Raw genomic sequence first — 16,197 nt, forward strand, 5'->3', positions numbered from 1 at the left:
TTCCCAGTGCAATGGGGTGGTGCACCATCCGCGTCCTTGTCAAGGCACATACGACTTTTTAGGTTGGAATCGGTAGCTAATTTTTTTTATGTTGCCCCCCTTGAAGTGAAGAAAGAAATCCTCAATTTGGAAGCAAAGGAATTCAGAGACTGTAAATACTTACCCTACTTAGAGATATCTGGAAGTATTATGAAATGGGTACCAGGCCCTGGTAAATTCAGAAGAAGAAGAATTCATTTTTTACACTCCATCACTCATCATCTTCAAATGGAAACACTGCTCAACATGGTAATATGGGATAAGCAAGTGGACAACTACAAGCTCTTTGCAGGCCAGGAGGAGATAAAGCACATACTGCGGGATATCCGATACAACCTTGATTATATTGTCGTTAGGATAACCTGTGTGGAACATTTTATAGTTTTGTATTCATACACTGAATCCAATGCTCAAAATGATTTGGAAGAAATCATCAATGTTGTGCCTCTCAATGTTATTCCAACAAGCTTTGAAATGCCTTGGAACAACTCTCAAGCTTCAGCCTCTCCTAGTTCGCGAGTCATCATTCTCAACTAGATGACTCTTCTCGTGAACTGGCAGTGATCACATGGAAAGGAATTTGTAGTCTACATTGTTTAAATTTCAGTTTACACTTCTATATAGTCTTTATTTGCTCTATAGTTCCAGTTACATGCTCGTTGTTATGTCTTTGGTTATAGTTGTTAGTTATATAAACAATTATCCTATGGGTAAGTTGTATGTCGAATCTTTGCTATAGTTTAGTTAAATGTGTCATTTATGAGAATGTTATTTTCAAGTGGCCACCTTAGGTCAACTATGTTCAGTTTTTGACAACTGGTTTTGACTTTTATGGTTTCAGTATGATGTAATCTTTAAGAGCTAGGTATGCTAAAGTTTTGGATAAGCTCATGCGCTAACAACATATGTATTACTTATAGCGATCAAAAGATATTTTGTCCATATCTACAAAAAAAAAAACAACGACAACACGATAACATATTTACACTAATAAATATGTACTCGTATTTTTTTTTGAAATAAATTTATCTCACTCTCCTGTGATTAAGCATTTAAAATGAAAAAGTTAGTACTTTGCTAATATTCTATAAATTTAATCGTTCATTTTTTTATTTATCAAATAAATAATAATTTTAATCACTGACCATCATAATACTACTTAATAATCCTTGAAACTCAAGGAAAACATATTTCACCTCCTTTCTAAATATTATAGCTTATTTCAAAAATCAAATCAACCAATTACAACATTAATTATACTTATATGTAACTTTTATAATATATTTCTCCAAACCTTCCATCAAAGGTAATGTAAAGGAAGAACTAAAATTGAAAGTGTCATGCAAAATTCAACATGTGTCACCTTGATCTAAAGCTAAGATCACATTAACCATCGAGAAAGGAACATGTGAGTGAATGCATGGTTAAAGGTGCCACAACATTTATATTATTTTTATGAAATGCAAAGCAACTAGAACTTCTCGCATCTTATATGGCCTCCATGACATGTGATGCCCACCTTCCTTCTATCGCCCTAGATATGGAGAACCTATGCAATGGCGGATTGGTTACCTGGTTCGATCGTTCTGAAATGGGCTTTATGTGAAAAAATGGTTACCTGATTCCCTATTGCAACAACTAATTAAATTTCTCCTACTTGTTAATTTCTAAATCAAGTTATTTACAGTGTTACCAAGTAAACATCGAAATAAAATCTATTGCAACTTTCACAATATAAAATACTACGAAAACAAGTACTAAGCAAGAAGGAAATTGTTTTTGGACAATGTACCCGAAAAAACCCAATGTGGGAAAACTAATGCAACAGCCGAGGGTTTCAGTTATTATGCAGTAGTTTCTTAATATAATCTTTGGATGCCTTACTGGCTATCCAATATAGAGAATTTGACTAGCAAAGAAATTAGTGAGAAATACCTCACACTATCATTGGCAATTCGACACTGATCCAACCACTGAATGGCTAGCCCCAAGCTAGGACTACGTGACTCCCTCTGGATGATTGATTTGTTGGCTGGATGCTAGATCCTCTAGCCCTCTGGTCTCGCACCCCGGTTCCTGGCACTGGATCTGATCTGCTCCTCAGTAAATTTGTGAATCTCCTCAAGGGATCTACACTGCCTAGTGTGGCTCTACGCTACAACTAATTAAATTTCTCCTACTTGTTAATTTCTAAATCAAGTTATTTACAGTGTTACCAAGTAAACATCGAAATAAAATCTATTGCAACTTTCACAATATAAAATACTACGAAAACAAGTACTAAGCAAGAAGGAAATAGCACACAAACAATTGACACCTATTGTTTTTGGACAATGTACCCGAAAAAACCCAATGTGGGAAAACTAATGCAACAGCCGAGGGTTTCAGTTATTATGCAGTAGTTTCTTAATATAATCTTTGGATGCCTTACTGGCTATCCGATATAGAGAATTTGACTAGCAAAGAAATTAGTGAGAAATACCTCACACTATCATTGGCAATTCGACACTGATCCAACCACTGAATGGCTAGCCCCAAGCTAGGACTACGTGACTCCCTCTGGATGATTGATTTGTTGGCTGGATGCTAGATCCTCTAGCCCTCTGGTCTCACACCCCGGTTCCTGGCACTGGATCTGATCTGCTCCTCAGTAAATTTGTGAATCTCCTCAAGGGATCTACACTGCCTAGTGTGGCTCTACGCTACATCTTCGGGAACTCTCTCTGCCTCCTTTGAAATGTATCCCTAGAACAGGAAACTCTTCAACTGGAAAATTATCCCTGCTCCTCACTGCAAGAATCTCCTCGATGAATTCTCTTACAATTGTTGAGCTGCTTACTTGAGAAATCGATCTCCTAATCTCACTTGATGTGTCTTTCCAAATGCCCATCAAGCCTCTTCTTATAATCTTCTTGTTGATTAATCAACGACCCAGATTATATTCTAATCAATGGCTAATATCGTCTTGACTTTATCCTATTCTTTCTCTAGAAGATTCACGCCCAGATTAATTAATACACTTTAATTATTTTAATTTTCTAAGTTTAGACTTATGCGTCCATTAAAAATAATTAAGAATTTTAATTAAACCTCCTCTCGGTGGAATTTCCCAAAACGATTTTTGGGTATTGTGGTGTCCTAACCTCCCTACAAAATCTTGAGGCTAGAGCACATCTGATGCTACTAGAAATCAACACTCCCTCTTAGCGAGGAATGTGTTCTAGTGTTATAACCAACTGAAGCATCACTCTATCTCTACACCATCTCCTATTGTGTTGCTGACGTTTGGCTCTACTGCCAACCAACTACTCCACAACTCTGATATGAGTTGCATCTGTGTTGTTGTCGACCCTGCTGAACTGCTTCCAACACTACATTTTCACTGCAACCCTCTCTCCATTTGTTGTTGCTGCAACTGCAACATTTGCAATGGAAAAAAATCCAAAATACTAAACTAACTGTGTTCAGTATGATGCATTTGTCGTCTGAGTTCTAACTACTGCTAGTCTCTGCGCTATTGCTGACTCTGCTCTGTGCCAACTACACTGCTACCAACTCTACTCTGCGTTGCTCAGTATCTGACGCTACTAGCCACTGCATTTGTCACTCTGGCACCTGACTGCACCAACTGACACTAGTCCATCTTGCTACTGCTGACTATGGGCTCCTGTAGCAAGGTCTTGATCCAAGAGGTGGACTCCTCAAGGATCATGCCCATCTTGTAGCCCTTTAGGGCTACAACTCCAAATTGCCCCACCTCACCCCTGGAGGCATATCAACAATCATGGCAAAATCTTCCTCCAGTCTAGAGGAAATCCTGTCAATATCAATGAATACAGCTTGTTGATCCTGCTTCTCCTCCTTGTCCCTCTTTCTGAGAGGACACTAAGTGTTGTAGTGGCCCATCTCACCACACCTAAAGCACTTGATCTTTGAAACATCCTTTTTCCTCCTGCGCTGCTCCTGCTTCCCCTTTGATGCAAGGGCCACGTCCTCCTCTTCCTTCACGACCTTCATCCCACTATTGCTACTGCCATTAATTATGGCCTTCACCAGATCACGCCTCATCTCCTCTTGTTATAGATCAACCCACACACGTTCCCAATCTGGCAGTTTTTCTCTTCCCAAGATGTTCTGGACGAAAACTTGTCAATCTTCATAAACATTATTCAGCGCCAATTGTACAAACTCTGAGGGTTGTTGCGCTAACCCTACTAATGCCAACTGGTCCTAGACATCTTGAAGCCTCGTAAGGAAGGGGTCTACACATTCCCTTTCTACATCCTCATGCATGTCAACTTCTCCTCTAAGTACATCTTCCATTGTTTGGAAGATCCTTCGTACAATGTAGCTAGTGCTTCCCACATATGTCGGATAGTATCCTTGCCAGCTATATGGGATACCACATGATCTCAAACTTCATCGAGAATGATCCTCTTAGCTCTCACCATCTCAGCCTTGTACTTCTTGAGTGGATCTGCATCGGAAGGTATAACTACCACACTATCGACATAAGTTTTGAGATCATGCTCATCTAGAAGGCAAGAGATCCTAGCCTTCCAAATCACATAGTTGGAGGCTCCTTCCAAACGATCTTGATCTCTCAACCCAACTGATCCAATCTCTCCTGAAAAGTCGAACTGCTCGCTCTTCTCCTCTGCATAGCTGCTGCTCAGCTATTCACACTCCCTTATGGAGTGAGAAATCCCACACACAACTACTGTTGCTCTGCTTGGAAAATTTTGAACTTCTTGGCTAGATGTTCTCTAAGGAAGAAATTCCCTCAATATGTTCCTTCTTCTTTTCCTGATGCTTTTCTGCCCCAACAACTGTTGTAGAAAAACGTCCCACCTGAAGACTGCGTTGCGCTGAAGCTACTATTGTGTTGCTCCCTTTGCTGCTAACAAATTTCAATTTGGAAAATCTTTTTCTTTGTCGTCTCACTCTATGAATGTTTTTTCTTTGAGAATCTTTCCCTCCTGGCACTTGAATGTGCAATCCTTTTGGGGATTCGATATGCTACCTACGCAGCTCTTCGATCTCCCTCTTTAGCTCAGCGTTGGGCTCTTCCAACTCTGCTTTCCTGCTTCACCTGCTCTGATACCATGTGAAAAATCGGTTACCCGATTCCATACTACAACAAATGATTAAATTTCTCCTACTTGTTAATTTCCAAATCAAGTTATTTAGAATGTTACACAGTAAACATCAAAATAAAATCTACTGCAACCTTCAGAACATAAAATATTGCGGAAACAAGTACTGAGCAAGAAGGAAATAGCACACACACAATTGACACTTGCTGTTTTGGACAATGTCCCCAAAAAATCCCAATGTGGGAAAACCGGTGCAGCAGCTGAGGGTTTCAATTATTATGCAGTAGTTTCTTAATACAATCTTTGGATGCCTTACTAGCTATCCGATAGAGAGAATGTGATTGGAAGAGAAATTAGTGAGAAATACTCACACTATCACTGGTGATTTGACACTAAATGATTAGCCCCAAGTTGCCTCTATGCAACCTTTGCGCTGCTCTGCGTCACAACTGATAAGGACTGCGTGACTCCCTTTGTCTGATCAATCTACTGGCTGCATGCTCGATCCCCTGGCCCTCTGGTCTCACACCCCGGTTCTTGGCACTGGATTTGATCTTCTCCTCAACAAATTTGTGAATCTCCTCAAGGGCTCTATGCTACCTCAGCATGGCTTTACGCTGCCTCTTATGGATCTCTCTATGCCTCCTTTGCAATGTATCCCCGGATCAACATCTCTCCAACTGGAAAACTATCCCTGCCCCTCACTGCAAGAAATCTCCTCGATGACTTCTCCTACAACTGTTGCACTACTTTCTTGAGAAATTGATCTCTTGATCTCACTCTATGTGTCTTTCCAAATGCCCATCAAGCCTCTTCTTATAATCTTCTCGTTGATCAATCAACAACCTAGATTAGATTCTAATCAATGGCTCAGATCATCTTGACTTGATCCTCGTCTTTCTCTAGAAGATTCATACCTAGTTTAATTAATACACTTTAATTATTTTATTTTCCTAAGTTTAGACATAGGCATCCATTAAAATTAATTAATAATTTTAATTAAACCTCCTTTGGATGGAATTTCCCAAAATGATTTATGGGTATTGTGGAATGCATGTGTCCTAGCCTCCCTGCAAAATCTTGAGGCTAGAGCACATCTGATGCTACCAGAAATCAACACTTTAAGCTCATTATGCAGTATTGTCTTGGTTTTGTTAAACTCAGTATCTGTCGAGAAACTTGGACATAGTTGTGAAGGTTTCATATATTACTCTCTTCCTATCATACCAGGTTCTCCATACATGCAATGTCTTATATAAGGTCTCAAACACTACTAGGGTGGTGGAATTATGTTTGTCTAGTCGATACAGGAGAGCTACTCTATCGGCCACAAGAGTCGTACTCCCAGCTTAAGCGGAAAAGCCACACGACTGTTATAGTGTCTCAAGGCCAGGGTTTCATTATCCATATTTTCATCCTTCGTTGTCTCTCAGTTCTAACTGCTCTCGTCGTATAGTTTCTCTCAGTATAGTTTCCTTGAATTGGGTCTTTCCTCAATGTTTTTTATGTTGTTCCTACCTACTACTCAGACTAGGTTGTCCTTTGAACTTGTGGTGGTCTTATCACGGGCCTCTTTGTAGGAGTTTGAACCATCTAGAGTTTCATTTAGCTGTCCAGTTCTTGTTTATGGGGTGTGGTATTCCGACTCTTTTTCTATCTAGTTTTGAACCCAGACCAAGTCTTCTCCCTTGTTCGTATCTCAAAATGTTCACAAGTATTATATATTTATCTCATCGGGGTTCTGGGGAATTCCAATTATCTATTCCTTACTACTGTGTTCTACCTTCCAGTCAAACACCCAGTCTCTTTCTTTGCATTTGAGTCAGTATACTATCTTGTTTGTACCACAATTGGCAAGTTGTTTGTCTTGTTGTTTTGTTGGAAAGTGTTTGGAATGTAGGTACATCATGGTTCCTCGACGAAGATTACCAGTGCGACAGGGTGGTGCACCAATTGCGTCCTCCTCAAGGCACAAACAAGTTTTTGGGTGGGAATTAGTAGCTATTTTTTTTATGCTACCCCCCTTGAAGTCAAGAAAGAAATCCTCAATTTGGAAGTAAAGGAATTATGAGACCGTAAATACTTCCCCGACTCAGAGATATCTAGAAGTATTGTGATATGGGTACCAGACCTCGATAAATTCAAAGGAAGAAGAATTATTTTTTTACAATCCATCACTCATCATCGTCAAATGGAGACACTGCTCATCATGGTGACACAGGACAACCAAGTGGACAACTACAAGCTCTTTGCAGACTAGGAGGAGATAAAACGCATACATCAGGATATCAGATACAACCTTGAAGATATTGTCGTTAGGCTAACCCATGTGGAACATTTTATAGTTTTTGATTCATACATTCGCTCTAATGCTCAAAATGATTAGGAAGCAATCATCAATGTTGTGCCTCTCAATGTTATTCTGACAAGCTTTGAAATGCCTTGGAACAACTCTCAAGCTTCAGCTTCTCTTAGTTCGTGTGTCATCATTCTCGACTAGACTGGTCTTCTCACAAACTGGCAGTGATCAAGAGGAAAGGAATTTGTAGTCTATAGTGTTTAAATTTCAGTTTACACTTCTATATAGTCTTTATTTGCTCTTTAGTTTCAGTTTCATGCTCGTTGTTATGTCTTTGGTTATAGTTGTTGGTTATATAAACAATTATCCTATGGGTAAGTTGTAAGTCGAGTCTCTGTTATAGTTTAGTCAAAGGTGTCATTTCTAAGAATGTTCTTTTCAAGTGGCCACCTTAGGTCAACTATGTTCAGTTTATGACAACTGGTTTTGACATATATGGTTTCAGTATGATGTAATCCTTAAGAGCAAGGTATGTTGAAATTCTGGATAAGCTCATGCGCTAACAACATATATATTACTTCCAGCGATCAATATAAATTTTGTCCATATCTACAAAAAAAATGACAACAACGACAACAACATATTTGCACTAATAAAAATAGATTCGTATTTTTTTTTGAAATAAATTATCTCTCTCATGATTAAACATTTAAAAACATTTAAAGTGGAAAAATCAATACTTTACAAATATTTTATAAATTTAATTCTTCCTTCTTTATTTCTCAAATAAACAATAATATTAAACATTGACCATCATAATACTACTTAATAATCTTGGAAACTCGAGGAAAATGGATTTCACCTCCTTTCTAAATATCATAGCTTCTTTGAAACAACATTAATTATACTTAATGTATAACTTTTATAATATATTTATCCAAACCTTCCATGCAAGGTAATGCAAAAGAAGAACTAAAGTTGGACTCTCATGCAAAGTTCAACATGTGTCACCTTGATCTTAAGCTAAGATCACATTAACCATGGAGAAAGGCACACGTGAGTGAATGCATGGTTAAAGGTGGCACAACATTTATATTATTTTTATGAAATGCACATGTGATGGCCACCAATATGGAAGCATCTCGAAGCAACAATTACCATGCATGGAGATTCAAAATAATAGTGTAGCACATTGTCATATTATTTTTATCGAGGGTTATTGCGTAGGAATAAAAATAAAATAAAATTATATTTTAAAACAATTAAAAAACATTTACATTATTATACTCCAAATGTCTTAACTAGAATTTAATTAATTGAATAATTCTCATATGATTCTTTTCCATAGTACAAGTAATCTTTGATTGTATTTGTGATTTGAGCATCTGGAAAAGTTTAATGCTAAAGACAAGCCAATGCATCTGGAACGTGTCATGTGAGAGATCACGGGAACATGTAAACACACCAAGCTAAAAGCTTAGAAAACTCCATGAGCTGGTTCTGTACCATGTTATTTGGTAGTTTATGGGACCATGTTGATTTCCATATTAATCTAACTTGATTTTGAGTTTACGGACATATATAACATTTATTTAAATTTAAAGTTGATTATAAGAATAAATTTATATAAAATGTGAATTTAGATTTTTTCGCTTTTCCATTTGATAAGATATAAAATTTAAAGTATTTAAATAAATAGTTTTTAATCAACCAATTTAAATTTACGAGTTGTTTTTAGTGAGATCTTTTTGAAAGGTTTTTTTGTTTAATTTTTCTAAAATCTCATAGGAATTGATTGAAATTACAAGTTTGATATGTAATCCCTACACAATGGAAGTGTCCTAAGGGTTTTTCAGGGTGTTGAATCCATATATATAATCAAAAAAACTAGTTTAAATAACACAAATCAAGATTTCACCTCAATTTTTTCTGTCGGATTCTTGCACCAGAAAATCCAAAAAAATCACACTAAGAACAAATCTTTAAATTTATATAATTTTGTTGTAAATTTTGATGTATAACTTAAATCATAATAAAAATAAATATTTCTAAACCATTAAAATAAAATATAAAATCTCAATTGTTCCTATTTACAAGGTTTTTGACACTTGGATTTTACTCGTCTCATTGAATTCTAATTCATTTAAAATGTACACATAAACCAATATAATCTTAACCATAAGAATGTTCCCACCTCTTTTGATAAACAAAGCACTTGAACTTGAAGAAGATAACTTTGACTCATGCTTGAGTTTAAAGATATCAATATAAATGATATAAGGCTAACACATTTTATATAACATAGAAATGTTTTGAATCGTTTAAGCTCTCTTCATAAACGGATGTGCTGCTATTTTTCCAAATCTGTAATTCGTGTGGTGTTGTTGATAATTAATTGAAAGTAATTATGAAAGTAAGGTTAATAAATTAGCCTACAAGGCTTTGGATTGATAGTGAATTGGTTCATTGTTAAGGTACTCCTTACAATCGGTTACTGATTCAATTCCCTCATGGATGGTCTTACCTACTTAATCTACAAAAATAAGGTCGACAAAATTCAACTAAAACTTGCTCAAGGTGTGTGTTAGGGGTCATGGAAACCTATGCGATGTTAGGCATCAATTGCCACTGTTGATTCTCAAATAATTTTTATTTTGAGAAATATCAACAATAAGATTGTTGAAGGGAATGCATCGTAAATACTTAGAGTAAAGTACTTTATATGGCTAAAAAACCATAGTTTAAATCCTCATGAAGGTATAATAAATATGTCTACACAAATATTGTATCATTACAATTATTATATTCCCTACATGGCAAGGAATAACAAGATTTTAGATGTTGAAACTAGTGATGGTTGTTTGGGAAATGTAATATGGTTTATAGAGTGCAAAGGAAAATTCATGAAAACAAATTATCATGCTATCTAAATTAAAAAATGTAAGCACATCCCTCAACATAGATGTCGTATTCTCAACATAACGTGGTTTTGAAGTAAAAGGGAAAAAAAAACCCAAATTAGCAAAACTCATACACCAACCAACAACAAGACTTGCAACAAGATAACCCAAGTAAGTCGAGATGTAATAAGATAACCCTAGATTAAGGGAAGTGAAAGCAACAAAATTGATAAGGATGGCATAAGCCCGATAGAAAATCATTAAATTATACTTCACTTGGACCCTCTAGAAGCATGGCCTATGCTAAGGATCGAAAAAAAGAAAAAGAGAGTATGTAGGGGGAGGGTATCGAAACATGCAAATCAAAGCCCCAAACATTGCCTTTGACAACAAAATTATTATTCTTCTAAGCCCCAATTCATTGAATTGTTGACATACAATTAAGAGGATCAAAAAATGCCCCAAATTTTTTTATGTACGAATTCTACATGATTGCAACGAGGTGTCGTTTAAACCCATTGCCATATCTATGCAAATGAAAACCCAACTACAAAATGTGAAGTATGACAACCATTAATTTTTTCAATATAAGAACAAAATAATAGATATATCATCTCAATATAGCAAGAAATTCCAACTTCCATTGTTTATGAAGAAAGGGCAATTTCAATTCACATTTTGGTGAGAACATGGGTACATCATTTCTTCATTATAATTAGAAAGGAACCAAATGATCTTTTACAGTTGGAATCAAAGCTTTCACCTTCATCTAAGAAAAAAACATTTGTAATATTAATGAAAGCACTATTTCTAAAAATTGGCAATTGAATCAACTAGCAATGCAAGATGAACAACTATGACAGAATTTCTAGATAATATATATCCATAATATTTTAGAAGCTTTGAGTATGGCTTTGGTAGCTACCTTGCCAATTATAGCACATGTACCTCTAGCACACCCTTTCATCAAGCTAATTTTTGATACTTTAAATGATAATTTGGGATGGATAGGGATAAGAGGCATCCCAAGGGTTAGTAAGGGATATCCAATACCATGTTGTGCATAGAATAGATGTATCTTTGCCATAACAAGACATAGGAGTTATCCTTTCAGTTGGGTTTGAAAATAACTCTCAACATGAGTGTTAAATCCTATTCTCGAAGGGGATTCCCAACTTGCAATCTAGAAATCTTGGAGGATTGATGTAATTAGGGGAAAACAAGAAATAGAAGCACATTAGATAATCATTAGCCTCCGCATAAGAGATCCTCCACCATCTCAATGCCTTTGATCAATTTATTGTGAATCAAGTTTGAAGACCAGGGAATGAGGTGCAAATGTTCTTTCTTTTATGGGTACAATTCTTTGAGTGACCTTTCAAGAAATTTGTCGCCATTACATCTACATTTATCTTGCACTAGTGCTCACTAACCTCACTCCAATCATTCAATGTGAGCAAGTCCATGTTAGCAAGGAGGTAATGGACACATCCAACCTAATGTCCACTGGAAATGGATAACCATTGACATGACTATTTAACCCAATTTAGCAAAATCAAGTTGGATAAACTTAAAGTCATTGCTATGACATTAAACAATATTTAGTAATAATGAATTATTGATATGCAATAGTACTTAGCATGACAACGATGTCTATTGTCTTTTCTTTAATGATTTATGTGATGTATTTTTGTTTAGTAGAAACATCCATTGATGCTACATAAAATATCTCATTATGAGAGTTTGTAAATGATATTTTGACAATATTATTTAAAGTATTGTGGGAAAATTTCTAAATAACATTTCATCCTTTGTAATAACTTTGTTGAAGGGTAAGTCCTAGGGGGCAACTCCATTGGTAATTGAAGTGATGTGAAATCGTGCAAACCAAGAGATCTAAGGTTCAATCCCTCGGTCGTGGCCTGGTCTACAGAGAGGATGACATGTTGTAAGTCCCCGGAGGTATAGTGGTAGCAGCCAAAATCGACCCCATGTCACGTGAGTACAAGACTGACCCAGTTGTCGATTCCTTGGATTTTTTTTTTCTAGATGTATGGTAGTTTCAAATTAGATTAAGATGATCTCCAAATACCTTGTATACTTTGTTTGTTCATCCTCTCTAATTTCTTATGTCTTATTCACCAAAATCTACATTATCACCTTAGTTGCACTTATAGATATGTGAAGACTTAAAGAAGGAAACTTTGCATGAAAATTTAATTAAAATTACATTACATTTAAAACTCTTGAGGGAATGAAAGCTTCAAAAACTTTATAATATCTACAATGACATTAATATTACCAAAAATTGGCCATGATCATATAAAGTTTTATCATAAAATAGGAGATATAAAAGATGTCACGGAGAACAGTGGGAGAGGGGGCTCTCATCCATAATGGGCATAAGCACCATTCGTTGATGTGGAGGTTCTTAAGGAGGTCACAAAAAGGTTTTCAAGGGTCTTTTTGTTGTTGTCGTAAATACAACTCTTGATATTCCAAATTTAGTTTATTATTGGTATTATTTGCCCTTTTTTTTCATCCCAGCCAGTTTAGAATAGTCTTTATAACTTGGCTTTAGAGGCCACTATGACAACCTCAAAATTTGAGGTATTTATTGGCTAGTTCTGCATGTAATTTGTTGCTAAGGTTTTGGGTGATAAGTTATCTCTCACTACTAGTTGCAAATTTCCGTGGAGAGAAATCATATCACAATTCGAAGGTTGGTTGTTGATAATATCTTACATTTTTTTTAAAGTTAACATAATTAAAGAGAACACTTAAATGTCTTTAGTAATAATTTTGTTTAAATGACATCCTTGTGTTTCCAAAGGGTGATTCTCTAGTTGGGTTTGTGACCGTACATTGTCCTTTTATATTGAGAACCTACCTCTACATCACTTAATAACACCTGTCGCTCCACTTATCATAACATGCTCACTTCTTGGGGGAGTTTCTTATCTCATGGGTTGAAGAAAGACTTTTAACAGTGGTTTTAACATTTGCTAGTCATGTTGAAGTTTCACATCCTCATCTTGTTGGATGCCTCATTATATAGAAGGACGCTTCGATTACCTTTCATCTCCCTTGGTTAATTTTCAATTCAAAAAGAATTTTATTTGGCATGTGGATAAGCACATTGTCTCAATGAGCTTTAATGCAATTCATAGGCTTAAATCAATGGGTTTATTAAGTTTGAAAACCCTTCCCATGAGAAGAAGCTATATCTATCCATGTGGTCATGGATTCTTCCCTGTGTAGTTTGATTATGTCGAGAATATGGAGCATATCCTTCATTTTGGGCCTTGGTTGGGGGACATGTTGATATATGCTCGAACCTTGGGACTTCACCTTGCATTGTTTTTCAAACACTTTAACTCCAATTTCAATGTGAGTTATGCTTCCCAACCCCTTTATTTTTAGTGCAAGAGACTTTGAAACATTGACTTCCATAAAACTGTTTTTGGGAAGTTTCATTATATTTTCAAAACATATATTGCAACTTGTGTTAGTCTACGCGGTGAAGTGGATCTCAACACTATTCTCATGGAAGAGATATGGATGGAAATAACTAATAAGTTTTAGAAACAAAAATTAGACTACAAAGATGTTGCTTTTAGACACATTTCATGTTTTGCTCGTGAGAACTTAATTACTTTTTGCTTTATGTATTTTGTTCATATGGAAAGGATTGCAAAAATCTTAATGCAAGGTGGGGAGAGTAGAAAACAAAAGAATCGTAGGACTACTTTATGGCAAGGTGTTAAGGAGCATCACCATCTAGGGGAGCTTATAGACTCAAGTAGAGGATTGTATGTGTACTTCAAAGATTTAAACTAATACTTGGAAATAATAACTTCACATGAGAGGAAACTGACATTGGTATTTTTCAATATGATTTTTCAAAGTCCGTAGATGGTGCTCCTCTTGAGGAGGTTGAACAAGCATGATTGACAAATCACATGGAAAAGAGAGGGAAATCATTCCCTTCTATAAAGTTGAAATATGGGAGTCATATAGGCAAATCAAAGGAATTATTTGCACAATAATTTGTAATCAAGGCTTGGATTGAAGTAAAGAAAATAAAGGAAAAAATGGATGACAACCCTACCTTGGAACATGTGACCGTTTGATCAAATAAAAGGGAGGTTAATGTTTCCTATGTTTGTGTTGGTTATCTACTTATTTCAGATGACACCTTGCAATCTATGTTTTTCCTTTTGAGTTTTACAACAACTATGTATTGAATGGACCATTTTATGTGGGTTTGGGTATTACAAAAATATCTCGTCTCATTAAAAATATTACAAAATAAACTACCTCTATTCTTATCATCATGTCCACCCACGGTCTTAGTAGATATGTGGGATAACCAACCTTAAACTCCCATCACACATAGGGACTCTTTGCAACATTACATGCTTATTTGAATTGAGCCAATCTCTTCAATCCTAGGTTGCCCTGTATGAGTTGGAAGCATTATGTATGGTTTTGAAGTCAAGATTTTTGAGCAATAAGTTTTAGGGCTTGAAACATGATATATTTAGGAAAGACAACCCATTACAACATGTAAGATACATCAAAAAACAAGAAACCACACCTACTTGAGAATGCACAATAAAAACATAACTTGTTGCAAGAGTAAGGTGATGGGGGATTCATTAACCTAACCACCATAAAAATTAAAATAAGAGCACTCTCTAGAATGCCTTGCTAGCTTATCCATGCTCTCAAAAATTAAAATAAGAGCACTCTCTAGAATGCCTTGCAAGCTTATCCATGCTCTCATAAATGAAACATTTTGTTGAAGTCAATTTTGAACTTCCAAATCTAAAAAATACAAAACATAAACATATGTTCTCACATTCCATATCTTACACAAAGCCTTAAAAATAAAACACACATTAGAAAGCATAATATATACATAGATTAGGACTGGAAGTTACTGATTCACCATGTGATTAAAAAAAATAAAAATAATATATATATATATATATATAAGAGAAAAACAAATAAATCATTAATATGGAACAATTTTTTAACAAAGAAATATATCACTATAACAAAATGGTTATGGAATATAACTTAAACTTATTTTGGTTAGCCAAGAGCTACTTTTTATAAAATGTAAGAAAATAGATTAATGGCCCAAAATTATCTAGCATGTGGGAAGAATAAAACTCTGCACCCTTATGTATCGCCCATAATATTTTTCAAAAATATGATTTTCCTTGAATACAAATAATAACTCAACTCATTTTTCTTGGGTAGCAGCCAGTGATGTCACTTCCACTACTTATTAATAATTTATTAAATTATGATATATCTTTCCATTATTAAAATGTTTTTGGGACTAAAATGCCAATAATAATACTCCCATTACTTATTTACAATTGAAAAGGGATAAATCTTTCCATTATTGGAAAAAACACACAGGTAAAAGAAATTGAAAAGGGATAAATCTTTCCATTATTGGAAAAAAACACACAGGTAAAAGAAAAAGCAAAAACATAAGAAAAAAAAGCTATATTATATATAAGCATGAAAACCTCCCTCGTGCTGCCCTTAATTTCAAGGGCTGCCCGAAGCCATACAATATCACATAATAATAAGTAAATCAATTTAAAGTGTTCATCCCATACACAAGGTTTTCCGAGGATCTTTATTCGGATCGATCGATCCAGAAAGCATTTGAAGGTAAGTGGTTTTGTTATTGGAGGTGGTTGACATCCGCAGAGGGCGATTTGCATCAACAGATATACCCTCAAACGCAATGACAATGATGGCCCCTCCTCCTTTAGATGTATATATCCATCTCACAATCCTTTCATTAAAACATTTCTCTCGGATTGATTTTATGCAT

The 16,197-nt window shown here is 35.5% G+C and overlaps 1 protein-coding gene across 2 annotated transcripts in view; it reads left to right on the top strand.

Annotated features, from left to right (window-relative positions):
• Window positions 1–15,937: 15,937 nt before the first annotated feature.
• The window catches only part of LOC149229424 (ubiquitin C-terminal hydrolase 13-like), a 151,598-nt gene continuing 151,338 nt past the window's right edge, over window positions 15,938–16,197 (top strand). For both annotated transcript variants that reach the window (XM_089378640.1, XM_089378642.1), the window contains exon 1: window positions 15,938–16,137. In XM_089378640.1, coding sequence (XP_089234766.1) covers window positions 16,108–16,137 — 30 coding nt within the window. In that variant the 5' untranslated portion in view covers window positions 15,938–16,107. The remainder of the gene's footprint in view (window positions 16,138–16,197) is intronic.

Source organism: Pinus tabuliformis, chromosome J (assembly GCF_031772625.1).
Source record: "Pinus tabuliformis cultivar Carrire ecotype Pingquan chromosome J, CPIR1, whole genome shotgun sequence".
NCBI lineage: Eukaryota > Viridiplantae > Streptophyta > Pinopsida > Pinales > Pinaceae > Pinus > Pinus tabuliformis.